Source organism: Ammospiza caudacuta, chromosome 10, assembly GCF_027887145.1.
Source record: "Ammospiza caudacuta isolate bAmmCau1 chromosome 10, bAmmCau1.pri, whole genome shotgun sequence".
NCBI classification, from domain to species: domain Eukaryota; kingdom Metazoa; phylum Chordata; class Aves; order Passeriformes; family Passerellidae; genus Ammospiza; species Ammospiza caudacuta.
Genome location: NC_080602.1, coordinates 11,055,362 through 11,068,602, shown reverse-complemented (window position 1 = coordinate 11,068,602; position 13,241 = coordinate 11,055,362). Strand labels below are relative to the sequence as shown.

General features: G+C 51.5%; 1 protein-coding gene across 2 annotated transcripts in view; it reads left to right on the top strand.

Moving 5' to 3' along the window:
* Positions 1-6,269: 6,269 nt before the first annotated feature.
* Positions 6,270-13,241, top strand: part of NPTN (neuroplastin) — a 44,882-nt gene continuing 37,910 nt past the window's right edge. For both annotated transcript variants that reach the window (XM_058811152.1, XM_058811153.1), the window contains exon 1: positions 6,270-6,462. In XM_058811152.1, coding sequence (XP_058667135.1) covers positions 6,375-6,462 — 88 coding nt within the window. In that variant the 5' untranslated portion in view covers positions 6,270-6,374. The remainder of the gene's footprint in view (positions 6,463-13,241) is intronic.

Here is a 13,241-nt window from a genome sequence, read left to right as displayed (position 1 = left end):
GAAGCAGCACGGTGCTGCTGCTGCTGCCAGCTCGGCAGTGACGTCCTGGCTGTCCCCTCTGTCGCTGCCACACTGATCGCAGCTCATTGTCTTCATTTCATGTTAATCACTGCTCTTTAGGCTGATGGATTATCGGCCTTTCTGCCTGGCTGCCTGCGCCCTGCGGCGGCTGGGGCGCTCAGCTGCCATTACTGCACCCATGCCATCGATGGCTGGGACACGGAGCTGCTCCCTGTCCCCAAACCGGCTCTGGGTACCCCACAATGACCCCTTGGGGACACACACCCTGTGGGACAGGAGCCAGGAGGGGATCCTGGTGCTCAGGGATGGCAATGACAACACAGCTCAGACATCAATGGCTGGGACACGGAGCTGCCCCAGCGCCCAAACCAGCCCTGGGCACCCCACAGTGACACCTGAGGGACACACATCGTGTGGGACAGGAGCAAGGAGGGGATCCTGGTGCCCTGAGCACCCCAGAGTGACACCTGAGGGACAGACACCGTGTAGGACGAGAAAGGAGGGAATCTTGGTGCTCTGTGATGGCCATTACAGCACAGCTCCCAGGGAGCTGTCTTGTGCAGCATGTGGGGACTCCTGGCTGCTCTCCTTCCTTGCCAGCCACTGCATTTTCCCTTCCCTTCCCTTCCCTTCCCTTCCCTTCCCTTCCCTTCCCTTCCCTTCCCTTCCCTTCCCTTCCCTTCCCTTCCCTTCCCTTCCCTTCCCTTCCCTTCCCTTCCCTTCCCTTCCCTTCCGCTCCCCATGCCCAAAGTCACACCCAGGCCACTAAAACTCCACGGGAGCAGCCCGAGTGTCCCGTGGGGAACCCCTCAGGACACCCTGCAGCCACCACAAGAGCCCAAATCCCTGGTTTTTTTGGACAGTAGCCCAGCTGCAGGCCGTGCCCAGCCTGGCTGGAGCCAGCCCTGTGCTAATCCAGGGGTGCCACCTGCCGTCTGCTCCTGCCGGATCAGCCACATCCTGAAAATTCCTCCAGATGTTCCAAGTTTTCCCCCCCTCTGTGCTTTCCTAGAGACTCTCACTGGCACCCAGGAGCAAGCTGGGGTGTAGCAAAGCTGCCTGTGGCTGGGAGGAGCTGCTCCCAACAAAAGTTATCCCTTCCCTCAGGGTTACAATGAGGTCAGGGAACAGCTGAGTTGTTGGACCCCATTCCCTAAAAAACTGGGTGGAGAAAAACATTACAGTGTGGTTGAGCTGGGTGAACAATTTGCAATGGAGACAAATCATTTTGGGCTGGGTCACAGAGGAGGGAGAAGGGAAAGCAGTTTGATTTGTGTCCCTCTTGTTCCTTCCCTGCAAAAAATAAGGTCGGGCAAGCTCCAGCTTTCTGTCCTAACAGCTGATCTCAGCCCTGCTGAGATTCCTCCGTGTGTGCATTCCAAACCAGCCTGCCCCAAATCACCCGTTGTTTGTTTTGCAGGGAAAGCCATTTCTGCTGGGACGAAACACGGAGGAAAGCAGGCTCCAGTCTGACCACTGCCCAACAGAGCTGGGAGCACGGGAGCTGCCTGGGAATAACCCACGGGACTGGGAAATGGAAACTCAGCTTCCTGCTGAGGCAAAAAGAACATCTAGATTTTTTTATGACTACCTTGAGTTCGTTAATTTGTTTGTGCCATTCTTCTCATTTGTTTTGGTTTTTTGGAGTTTTTTTTGGAGCAGCTTTGCCTTTGACTCTTTTCCCTCAGAACACTTCACTGTGTGATTTTACAAGCTCTCCCTTCTCTCATTTCTCAGAGCACGCTGGTTTTGTTCAGTTTAATTTTTTCCTGGCTGTTCAGGATGAGAACTGAGGGGCTCACCTGTGAATGAGACCTCAGTTGAGCAGGAGGCTGTGAGCACGGGAGCAGGCTGGGAATAACCCACTGGATTGGGAAATGGAAACTCAGCATCCTGATGAGGCAAAAAGAACATCTAGATTTTTTATGCCTACCTTGAATTGGTTAATTTGTTTGTTTATGCCATTCTTCTCATTTGTTTGGGTTTTTTTTGTTGTTTTGTTTGGTTTTTTTTGTGGTTTTTTTTTTTTTTTTTTTTTTTTTTTTTGTTCTGTTTTGGTCTGGTTTTTTGGGCTTTTCTTTGGAGCAGCTTTGCCTTTGACTCTTTTCCCTCAGAGCACAGCACTGTGTGATTTTACAAGCTCTCCCTTCTCTCATTTTTCATAGCAGCTTTGTCTTTGACTCTTCTCCCTCAGAACACTTCACTGTGTGATTTTACAAGCTCTCCCTCCTCTCATTTCTCAGAGCACGTGGGTTTTGTTCACTTTAATTTTTTCCTGGCTGTTTAGGATGAGAACTGAAGGGCTCACCTGTGCAGCAGGGTGTGAATGAGGCCTCAGTGGAGCCTCACCCCGATGTTATCTCGCGGGGTTAATGTCGTTCTCCAGCTGCCATTGTGCCTCTGGGGAGATGAATAGCCATTAATCAGGTCGCAGTTACCTTTTGGGATCGCTATTTTCCTGGCAAGCGGCCCTGGGGGAGCATTATCTGATGTTATCCAGGGTTTCTCAGCCCTGAGAGCAGCTGCAAAAGACGAGTTTTGTGCTGGGCTCGTTTCGTGCTCTGCCCTGGCCCACAATACATTCAAAAGAAGGTGAGTCCATGTGAGGCAAAGCAAAGAAATTCTTCCCTGTGAGGGTGGGGAGGCTCTGGGATGGAATTCCCAGCTGTGGCTGATCCCTGGAAGTGTCCCAGGCCAGGTTTAACGGGGCTGGGAGCAGCTGGGACAGTGCAAAGGTCCAGGGGGTGGAATGAGATAATCCTTGAAATCCTTTCCACCCCAACCCACCCTGTGAAAGCTTTCAAGTGCCAAAAAACATCACTAAACACATGGAAATAACAGGGATCTCTCAAACACTCCCAGTTGCAAGAAGACAAGCTCCAAATTCCCTCACAAAATAAGGATGATGCCTGTTTGCTGCTCTCTCAGAACTGAAAACTCTCCTGAATTTCCTGCTGACTACAGGGCTTTTTTTGCTTCCTCTTTGCTTGTCTGGCTTCCAAGGTTTTCTGTCTTCCTCGTTCTGAAGGAATAAGCAGACAATAATCAGAATTGACCCCCCCCACCAGGTGAAAATATGGGAAATTGCAGGGATTGGGAAACTTTGCAGAAAACTGAGTTTTCTCTGGCATTCCTGAGGTCAGGAATCACCATTCCCACACCAGGCAAACTCATCACCCTGCTCAGGCTCCATCTGCTGGAATCCCAGGGCTTTCCTCACTACTGAGCCACAGTGGTGGATCTAGGGCTGGCAAATCCCTTTTTCCTGCAGAACTCCAGTTTTAAGAGGATTCCCTCATCCATAGAACAACAAGAGGGTTTTTTTCTGCCACAGTTGATATGGCTGGATACATGAATACTTTGTTATAAATTTTAGGGATTTCTAGGAACTCTGTGCTCCAAGAGACTTGAGATCAGACCCACGAGGACATCTCCTGGGCATGGGAACTTTCTCCTTTCTCCTCTGTTTTCTTGTGCTGTATGATCACAAATCCATAGCTCAGCTCCGTGCAGAGCCTTCATTCCCTGCCTGGGGAACAACCTCCAACGGACACCTTCCAGGGATGCTCCAGGTGACAGCAGAGCAAAACCAGAGAACACAAGTGACAGCTGAATTATGCAACTATGGAGAGAAACTCCGAGCTGGTGACAGAGGGGGGGGAAAAATTCCTCCTGCTAAGTTGGGCTCGGGCCTGTGGCAGCGTGAGTCACCCTGAGCTGCCATGGTTACGGAGCAAGGATTGCTGAGCAGATCCAGAGCCTGCTCCCAGCGCTCGCTCCTTCCAAACTTGGAAAACAGGCACTGGAGGTAAGGCCTAATACAGAGTGGGTGTCTGCAAGGAGCAGAGTTACAGAGAAATCCTGGGAAAACAGTGCAAAGAGCAGTGAGAGGGGCAGTGGTGTGTAAAACTGGATTTCTGGGTCTCTGTTCCCATTTTTGTCTGGTTTGCAAGGGCTGCTGTCGGGATTGTTCCACACAGAAGGGAAAAAAAGAGGATGTTTCCACGCCACGGTGAGAAAACGCAGAGTAGTGTCACACAGATGAATCAGCTGGCAGCAGCAGTGAGTCATGGAAATGCACCGTGGAAATTCTCCAGCACAGTGGAATCTCTGAGGCACATCAAACCTGGCATCCCTGGGGAGCCAGGGGCAGCCAGGATGACGTGGAGCACCAGCACATGGCCAAAATCTGCTGCTCCTCACGTGTGACCTCGCCCCTGCCATCCTCAGCCAAGGCCTGAAGTGCCCAGGCAGGGATTTCACAGGGTTTTCATGGAAAAGGTGTGCTTGATCCTTGCCTGTAGTGAGTCATAGCAGCAGCAAAAGGACGTGGTGGAGTGTGTTTGCTGATGATCAGCTGAGACTGACCTCGGCAGGATGAAGGAGGAGGCACACAAAGTCAAGATTTGGGTTGTCACCACCCATTATTTCCCAGCCCACCCCACTTAGGGCGCGCTGGTGACGCTGGGCTCTGCAGAAGGCTGAAAATCTCATCTGGAGAATTTTCTGCTGGTTTTTCTCCCAGCCTCCTTCTCTGCTGGTCTGTCCCACAATCTCCTACAAGCCTCATATCTCCCCACCATCAGCTGGGCTCACAGAACAAAGCAAAAGCAAGCAGCAAATCTGACCTGGCATCTGTGATTTATGACAGGAAAATAGAGAAAAGCCACCCAAAGCTCACCAACAGCCAGTTTCCAGCATGCCTGGCTTATCCAGTCATCCATGAGAGAGTTTTTGTACTCTTTGCCCACAACTCCACTGCTAACATGGAGCAAACACCTTTGCTTCACACGGCCTCGGTTTCCTACTTGAGCAAAAATGACATAGCCCTTGAAAAATCTTTTGTGTGGAAACACAGATGGATAGAATGGTGTTTAAATTGATATTGGTGTTTTGTGGGTGCATGGACCTTAAGCTGAACAATTTGGGGTGGAATTGAGTTCCTCTGACACACTGTGGCCCCTGCAGGACAGCACAGAAACTCCTGAAGTGAGTAGGAACAGAGCCAAATACCAACTCTTGCCTTGTACTGAACAGTGTTTTAAGGCAATGAAGAACAGAAGTGAGGAGGAGTGTGGTGCTTCTCACATCCCAGCCAGAGGGGCTCTGCCATGGCGGCCCTGAGGGGATGGATCCCTCAGGCCGGCTCTACCATGGCAGCCCTGAGGGGAGGCTGCCTCAGGTGTGCTCCACCATGGTGGCCCTGTGGGGGATGGATCTCTCAGGCAGGCTCTGCCATCTGTGCCACTGAGGGGAGGCTGCCTCAGGTGTGCTCCACCATGGTGTCCCTGAAGAGACGAATTGCTGAGGAAGGGCTCCAGCATGGCAGCCCTCAGTGCCCCTGAGGGGACAGATTCCATGAGGTGGGCAGGTTCTGCCATGGTGTCTCTGAGGGGACAGATCCCTCAGGAGGGCTCTGCCATCTTGCCCTCAGTGCCCCTGAGGGGAGGATGCCTCAGCCAGGCTTCAACATGGCGCCCGCAGGGATGGGTCCCTCAGGCGGCACCCTGCCATGCCACCGTGTCCTCAGTGCCCCTATGGGAATAGATCCCTCAGAGCTCCACCATGGTGTCCCTAAGGGGACATATCGCTGAGGAAGGGCTCCACCACAGAAGCCTCAGTGCCCCTGAGGGGACACATTCCATGAGCTCTGCCATGGTGTCCGTGATGGACCCCTGAAAAGGGGCTGCACCATTGGCACCCTCAGTTCTCGAGGGGACAGATCCCTGTGGTGGGCTCTACCATGGTGTCTCTGAGGGGACAGATCCCTGAGAAGGGGCTACGCCATTCCACTCTCAACGCTCCTCACGGGAAGCTGCCTCAGGTGAGCTCCACCATGGTAAATCTGAAGGGACGGTTCCCTCAGGCGAGTTCCGCCATCGGGCCTCTGAAGGGACGGTTCCCTCAGGCGGGCTCCGCCATTGCACCCGAGGAACGGCTGCCTCAGGCAGCCTCCGCCATGGCGCCCTTGAGGGCACGGCAGAAAGAGCAACGGGCAGCTCCCCGCCGCCTGGGCGTCCCCGTCCCGCTGCCAGCTCGGGAGCTCGGCAAGGAGGAGAAGCCCTGGGACAGGGGAAGCGGCAGCGCTGAACAGACCGGGCCGAACGGAGCCAACATGGCGGCGAGGGGCGGGCGAGGCGGGCGCTGACACCGCCCCCCCGCCTCGCCCGTGCTGTTCCCTCCCCTCCCCGGCGGCGTCGCCCCCCGCCCCCGGCGGATCTCGCGAGAGCGGGCGCTGCGCTGCGGTAGGAGGTCGGCGGAGAAGGACGGACGGAGCCGCCGCCGCTCCCGCCGCCGCCTCAGCCTCCTCGCCTTCCTCCTCCTCCTCTTCCTCCTGCCCCTGCCTCAGGAAGATGCCGCGCTCCGGGCCGCTCCCCGCCGCCTTCTCGCTCCTGCTGGCGACGGCCGCGCTGCTGCCGGGACCCGCCGCGGCGCAGAACGGTGAGGGAGGGCGGCGGCGGCGGGGGGAGCGGGGGGGGGCGCGTTGCTATGGCGGCGGGTGCGCTGTGGGCAACCCCGCGGGTGGGGGGCGACCCCGGCTTTGGGGGAAATCCCTGGGAAATTGGGGCCCCTCAGGGGAAGGGGGAAGGAGGAGAAAAGGGGGGGGACAGGCTCGGCCCCCCCGGCTCCTCCCGAGGCGCCTGGTGCCGCCGGTAAAATGGAACATCTCCTCATCTCCTCCCGCCTACTGAACCTGCATCTGCCGGGCCGCCTTAAATCATTTATAATGCAATAAAGCCCGTAGTTCCTTAGCAACTGGAGAGGTCCTTCTGATAGGAGAGTAAAAGAAGGAATTAAGGGAAAAAAAAAAAAAAAAAAAAAAAAAAAGAAGCAACAACCAACCCACCACACCCCAAGCCTTCTCCGCTCCTTGTAGGCTAGCGTGAGCTAAATCCAGCGCGGCTGCCTCCTCCCCGGCGAGTTCGCAGCCAAGTGCATGACAATTAGTGGCACAGCGGAGCGGGGCCAAGAGGCTGCTCCAGCCGAGCCTCCTGCTCCAAGGAAATCCCGCAGCGCCGAGGAAAATGCCCGTGTGCTGCTGCCAGGCCGGGCAGCGCTCTGTGCTCCCGGTGCAGCATCGCGGGCAGCGCTGGCCGGGCCCGGAGAGCCGGCAAGGGCAGGCAGGGAGCTCGGCCTGCGGGAGGATCCCGCCCATGAGCAAGGGCTGCCTCTCTCATACACCGATCCCACCCTGGTTTCATCATTTCAGCCTGCTTTCTCGCTCCTTCCTTTCTGCTCTGCAGATAATGTTCAGTCCTAGAGTTTTTTCCAGTTGTTGAGGGGAATTTCGCCTTGGCTCTTTGCTCCAGGGGAATCCTGCGATCGCAGGAGTGTGGAATCTTACATTCTGCTTTGGGTTGGAAGGGACCTTAGAGCCCACCCCATTCCACCAGGCCCCCGTTAGGGCTCTCAGGGTGTTTGACAGTGCTATCCAGATGGGAAAAATGCCGTCCTAAAGATGCCAGGTGAGAGTTATTCCCCGAGCACGTGCAGATTTTGCAGCGTGAAGCCAGCAGTGAGCTCTGTGTGCGTTAAGCAGAGTTTGGCATTGGCGCTGTGAATGAAAACCGGAGGCTCTCTGCAGAGTGAGGCAGCCTGGGAACACCCTGCTGGAGCTGGCTGGGATTTAGGGATCCGGGGATGGGGCTGAGCTGCGGGTTAAATGTGGTTCTGTGCTCCCCGTGGCACTGCTGAGTTCCCAGAGAAATTCCAGCCGTGGGAGGGAAGGAGTTAAATGGAAATGGGCCGTGTGTTCGTGCAGGGCAGGTGTCAGGTGCCAGCAGCTGCGGTGACAATCCCGCGTGGCTGCGGGACACTGCAAACATTTGGCAGCACTGGGGACTCTGCAGGTCAGTGATAAACAGAATTTTGGGGAGAGCTGGAAAGGGGATTTGTCCTCACCAAAGCGATCTTGGTGTGAGCGAGATTGCAGTGTGTCCTGGAAGCTGATTAATTGTTATTTTAATGAAGTGCTGAGTGACACTGGGAGTGTCTGTAATGCTGTGGGAGCTCACACAGGTGAGTGGAAATCTGCTTGGGAAGGGGGAAAGGTTGAGATCTTTGTGACTTAAGATTTATTGCTGCTCCATTTTTAATGTGAAAAGGCCCTGCTGCAGAGGAACTGGGCTTTCTTCAGCAAATAATGGCCCGTGGGGAGTTCCTGAAACAGAACAATTCCTCTGCGGGTGGAGAACAGGTCCAGCCTTTCCTCAATTGTGCATTTTCCTTCAGAAACAGCTTCTCACCTGTGGGTGTGTGCTGGGAAGGGGCAGGGAGGATCCCAAAGGGCAGCGATTTGTTATCTTTTATTGGTGTGGAGCCATCAGAGTGGTGAAAGGTGAATAGTCCGAGTCAGGGTGCTGAAGGAATGGCCACGGACCTGTTGGAACTCACCTGGAGCAGAAAATCCCCACTGGAATGCTGAGTGTTGGTGGGAAAAAAAAAAAAGTTTTTCTCCCAGTAGTTTTCCCAGATTTTAATGCAACCCAGAATATTTGGAGTCAGGCTGACCTGTGGATTTAATCTTGCTAAAACTGGGATGAAGGTTTTATTTTAAAAGGTTTTATTTTGAGAGGTTTTTATTTTGAGGGTTTTGTTTTTCGGGTGGCTTTATTTTGAAAGCTTTTGCATCAACACCTTAAAATCTCAGGGAAATGTGGCAGGAATTGAACTTTTCCTGAATATTTTGCTGGGAAAATGATCAGTTTCTGCTCATGGCTTACATCCAGAGCAGATTCTGATGGAACTGGGGGAGAGATGGGGAAGATGAGGAGGAAGAGCTGGAAAAAGCCAATCAGGAAAATCTGTGTTTAACCTGCACTTTCTAAGTTGGAAAATCACTTTAATGCTTCCAAGCATGGAGGGAAGGAAAATGTGATTTTTCCACCATTGTTTTATCTTCAAAGTATCTTTATTTCCAAACAAGCAGCTGGAAAACCAAAGGCTTCAGTGCAGTGATAATTCCACCCCAGCGTGGCTGGCATTTAAATGTTATTTTATTCTCTAAAATTGCTGCTTGGGCTGCCCCAATCTGGGCAATCTGCAGGGGTTTTTTTAGCAAACGAACACAGGAGTTGGAGTGAGAGCAAACTGGCAAGTTGTGCCCTAAAGGGCAGAGAATTCATCACCCTAAAATTGCTTGGGCATGAGGGAAAATAAAACCAAATAAATTCAGGTGGAGCTTGTTTAGCTCATCCTCTGTATGCATGGAGAAGGAAGCAGCTGGCCAAAACCAGAATATGGATTTTCTGTTGGCATAAAAGTGACCATAAAATCAGGAAAATTAGCTGAGCTAATCCTGCATGCTGAAAATGAATTTCTTCTTGAAGGAGCCAGGGAAAAACTTTGCTTTTATCCCTGTTTGTGCCCACTGAGCCTCATTCATTGCTCACCACCTGAGCTCTGCTGTGCCTGTTCCTGGTGCCCAGATAAATAAATGTGAGCATTTTTGGAGCCTGAGTGTGGGCTGAGCACTGAGGAGAACGTTCAAAGTTCTCTTCTTCTCCTCCCCACCAGTGCTCCTCCTCCTCCTCCTCCAGGCAGGATCTCCCCTGTTTCTGCTGCTTTATGTCCCCAGCGCAGCCCAAGTTGGCTTTGCCACCCTCGAGCCCATCGTGAATTTTATCTCATGATTTTATTTTATTTCATTATTTTATTTTCATTTTGGTCGTTATTGTAGCTCCTGAAATTCACACACGTGCTGCACATGGCTCCAGCAGTGAGATTTTATTTTTTGGGGTATTTTTCTCTAATCAGGACAATTCCAGTTCCTCTAAAGTTTGGTTTTGATTAAAGCACAGGGAGCCTTCACAGCTTGGCTCTGCCTTACCCCAAGCCCTTTTTGCCATTTTTTCAGAGTTTTCCAGCAGAATTCTTGTTTCTGGGAGTTGGAATTGGGATGGCTGGTGTGGAATTGCACAGTCTGATCCTTTGGATGTTTAAAGGATGGACTTTGTGTGTTCAGACTCCTCAAAACAGAAATATTTGGGAATAAATAAATACAGTGATTTTTTTCCCAGTTAATTCCAAATTACAAATCCTGACTTCTCTAGAGCTGGAGGACAGAGCTTGGCTGTTAAAGCTCTATCAAATCCAATATCCAATAATTCAAATAATGATAATAATTCAAATAATGATAATAATTCAAATAATGATGATAATAATGATAATTATAATAATGATAATAATTATAATAATAATAATTTTATTTTCATGGCAATTTATTCTCACTCCAGGTTAAACATTTATTTGATGCCTGGTGCTGCTTTTGGTGTTGGATATTTGCACTGTGAGACATTTTTCTAGAGGAAAAATAGATCAAAATGTCCTGATCTGGTTGGAAGAAACAAGAAAAAAAAGGGGTTTTTTGCTTTAATTCCTATAGTTTTGCATTCTGTGATTTATAATTCACAGTAATGACTGGTGTAGCTCATTACATTTTGGGGGTACTCACAGGAATCTTGTGGCTCTTCTGCTGGTTTGCAAATGTAAAATAAGATTTATTTATATTAAAAAAAAGCAGTTACAGCATTTGTGTTAGAATAGGAAAACAAGAGGAAAGGGAAAAAATGCACTCAAACCCAAAACCTCAGCTGGAAGAGCAGCTGGGAGCACACGGAATTGCAGGAACTTGGGAAGATGGCAGAGAGGGTTTGGGAATGCTGGAAGTGCCCGGGAGGGCTCCTGGCAGTGCGGAGGGCTCCCAGCAGCCTGCAGTGATGCCGTGAGGGCGGACAGCAGGAGTTTGCACAAAGCAGATGCTCGGAGCATTTTTAAACCTGAGCGTGCACCAGCTTGGCTCAGCACTCCGGGGGTGATTTTAGTTTTTTTTTTTTTTTTTTTTTTTTTTTTTTTTAATTTTCCCCCCGTGGTTTGTTGGGAAAAGCTTTGTGGTGCTTGAGCAGAGCCTGCCTCGGGTTCAGGCTGCAAATGGGGTTTGAATTGCTGTCGTTTGGAGCTGCTTGGAGGGAATGGAATGGTTTAAAAGCAGCTCTGAGTCACGGGGCAGCTGCTCTGTCTGTTGGCCTGGTGAAAGCTGGGCAGGTGATGGGATGGTCAAAGGATTAGAAAATGCCTAAAATAAAGGTTTGGTTTTGGTCTGGTCTGACCAAAAATGATGCCTTGAGAAGGCTGAGCTAGAACAGGGACTAGACTGAGCTCAAGAATAAAGCAGGGATTTATTAGGAGGCCTCAATGGATCCACCTTGGGCAGCCAAGAGCCCAGCCAGGGCTGCACCCAAAATGAATCAAAATGGTCACAAAAATGGACAGCTGGTCATGGGGTCTCTCACTTTCATGAGTTCTGGTCCATTTGCATGTTGGAGTTAAATGTCAATTACAGCTCCAGGTTATGAACTCCCATCCTGATTGTTTTCTGTCTTCAGTCAAAGATTGCAGCTCTGTGGGGTCCTGGTGCAGGGCAGGGTCAGGGATTGCAGCTCCCCATGGGATCAGGGATTGCAGCTCCCCATGGGATCAGGGATTGCAGCTCCCCATGGGATCAGGATGGGATCAGGGAGTGCAGCTCCCCATGGGATCCCCAGGATCAGGGATTGCAGCTCCCCATGGGATCAGGGCAGGGTCAGGGACTGCAGCTCCCCATGGGATCAGGGATTGCAGCTCTCCATGGGATCTCCATGGGATCAGGGATTTTGCTTCTGCTCTTGAGTCTGAGATTTGGATCCTCGATCCCCAGCTAGAGCAGGAATTGTTTTGTCTCCCTGCTCTGTGCACAGAGCTCACCATCCCCTAACATGAACCCAGACCCCCACACTAAAGCAGCACAGAATGTGAAAATATAAAACCCAAACCTGAGGCGTGGCTCTGTCTCCAGGCAGCAGCAAAGCCCCGTGTGTGACCCTGCAGTGATCCCCTCAGGGTTCCTGGTGCACAGAGCTCACCCAGAGCAGCCTGCCCAGGGATTCCATGCTTGCAAGCAGCTGATTCACATTTCCCAGGGTGGTTTGTGTTGGGAAAATTCATCCATGGGCAGGGACACCTTCCACCAGCCCAGGCTGCTCCAGGCCTGGGACACTTCCTTCAGTAAACCCCACCTGTTTCTGATCACACCTCAGAAAAGAACAGCCTTGCATTTCTTTGCTTCCCAGCATGAAAATGCAGCACAGCAGGCAGGGCCCAGCTCCCCAACTCCCATAAAACCAAGGCAGAGCCATCAGGGGATCCCAGGATCAGGAGTTCCATCCCACAGCCTCACCACCCTCACAGGGGAGAATTCCCCTCAGTATTTAACCCTGTTTCACTTTTTAGCCATTCCCTGTGTGCTGTCCCTGCATCCCTTGTCCCCAGTCCCTCTCCTGGAGCCCCTTCAGACCCTGAGGTGTCCCTGGAGCCTTCTCTGGTCCAGGTGAGCACCCCCAGCTCTCCCAGCCTGGCTCCCCTTTTGGGGCATCCAAGGAATAAAGGCGTGGAGAAAAGAAATAACTGTGAATATTTATCACCCCAGCCTGCGGGATTGAGCACAATGAGAATGTTTTTCAGTTTTGCCTGAAGATGGGCAGTTTGCACTGACCACCCAGCTGGGTTTCCACTTCAGGGTCTGGAATCACTTCAGGATTCCAAGGAATAAACTGGAAGTTCATTATTGGAGAGCTCATTTGGATTTGATTTGGCCAGAGGAGCTCTGAGCTCCCTCCTATCACAGAAACAGGGAGCTGAGCACTGCAGGGCATTGGGAACAAATCTTTGGGAAGTGTTTCCCAAATCCCAGAGCTCCCAAACCTCTCAGGGTTGTGACCCAGAACCTGCACTTTGGGATCCCCTGATGGCTTTTCCTTGGTTTTATGGGATTTGGGAAGCTGGGCCCTGCCTGCTCTGCTGCATTTTCCTGCTGGGAAACAAAAAAATCCATGTCTGTTCTTCTCTGCTGTGTGATCAGAAACAGGTGGGTTTATTTAAGGTCCAATTAAGGTAAAAAAATCCCTTTATAAAGGTAAAACCCCAGTGTGCCCCAGGCACACTTCAGAGCTGGGTACAGAAACCCCAAATACAGGTGGAATTGGGGCTTTGGGGGTGTGCTTGGGGAGTCTGAGTGAAAACCAGTCAGTGTGCCACTCTTTGGGCTTCATTTTGCTGTAAGAAATGGGATATTTGGTGCATTTATTCCCTAAAGCTTAATTATTTATTCCCTAGAAACTTAATTATTTGTTCCCTAGAAACTTAATTTTCTATGGCAGCCATCCTATAATGCTGTAGGATCACAG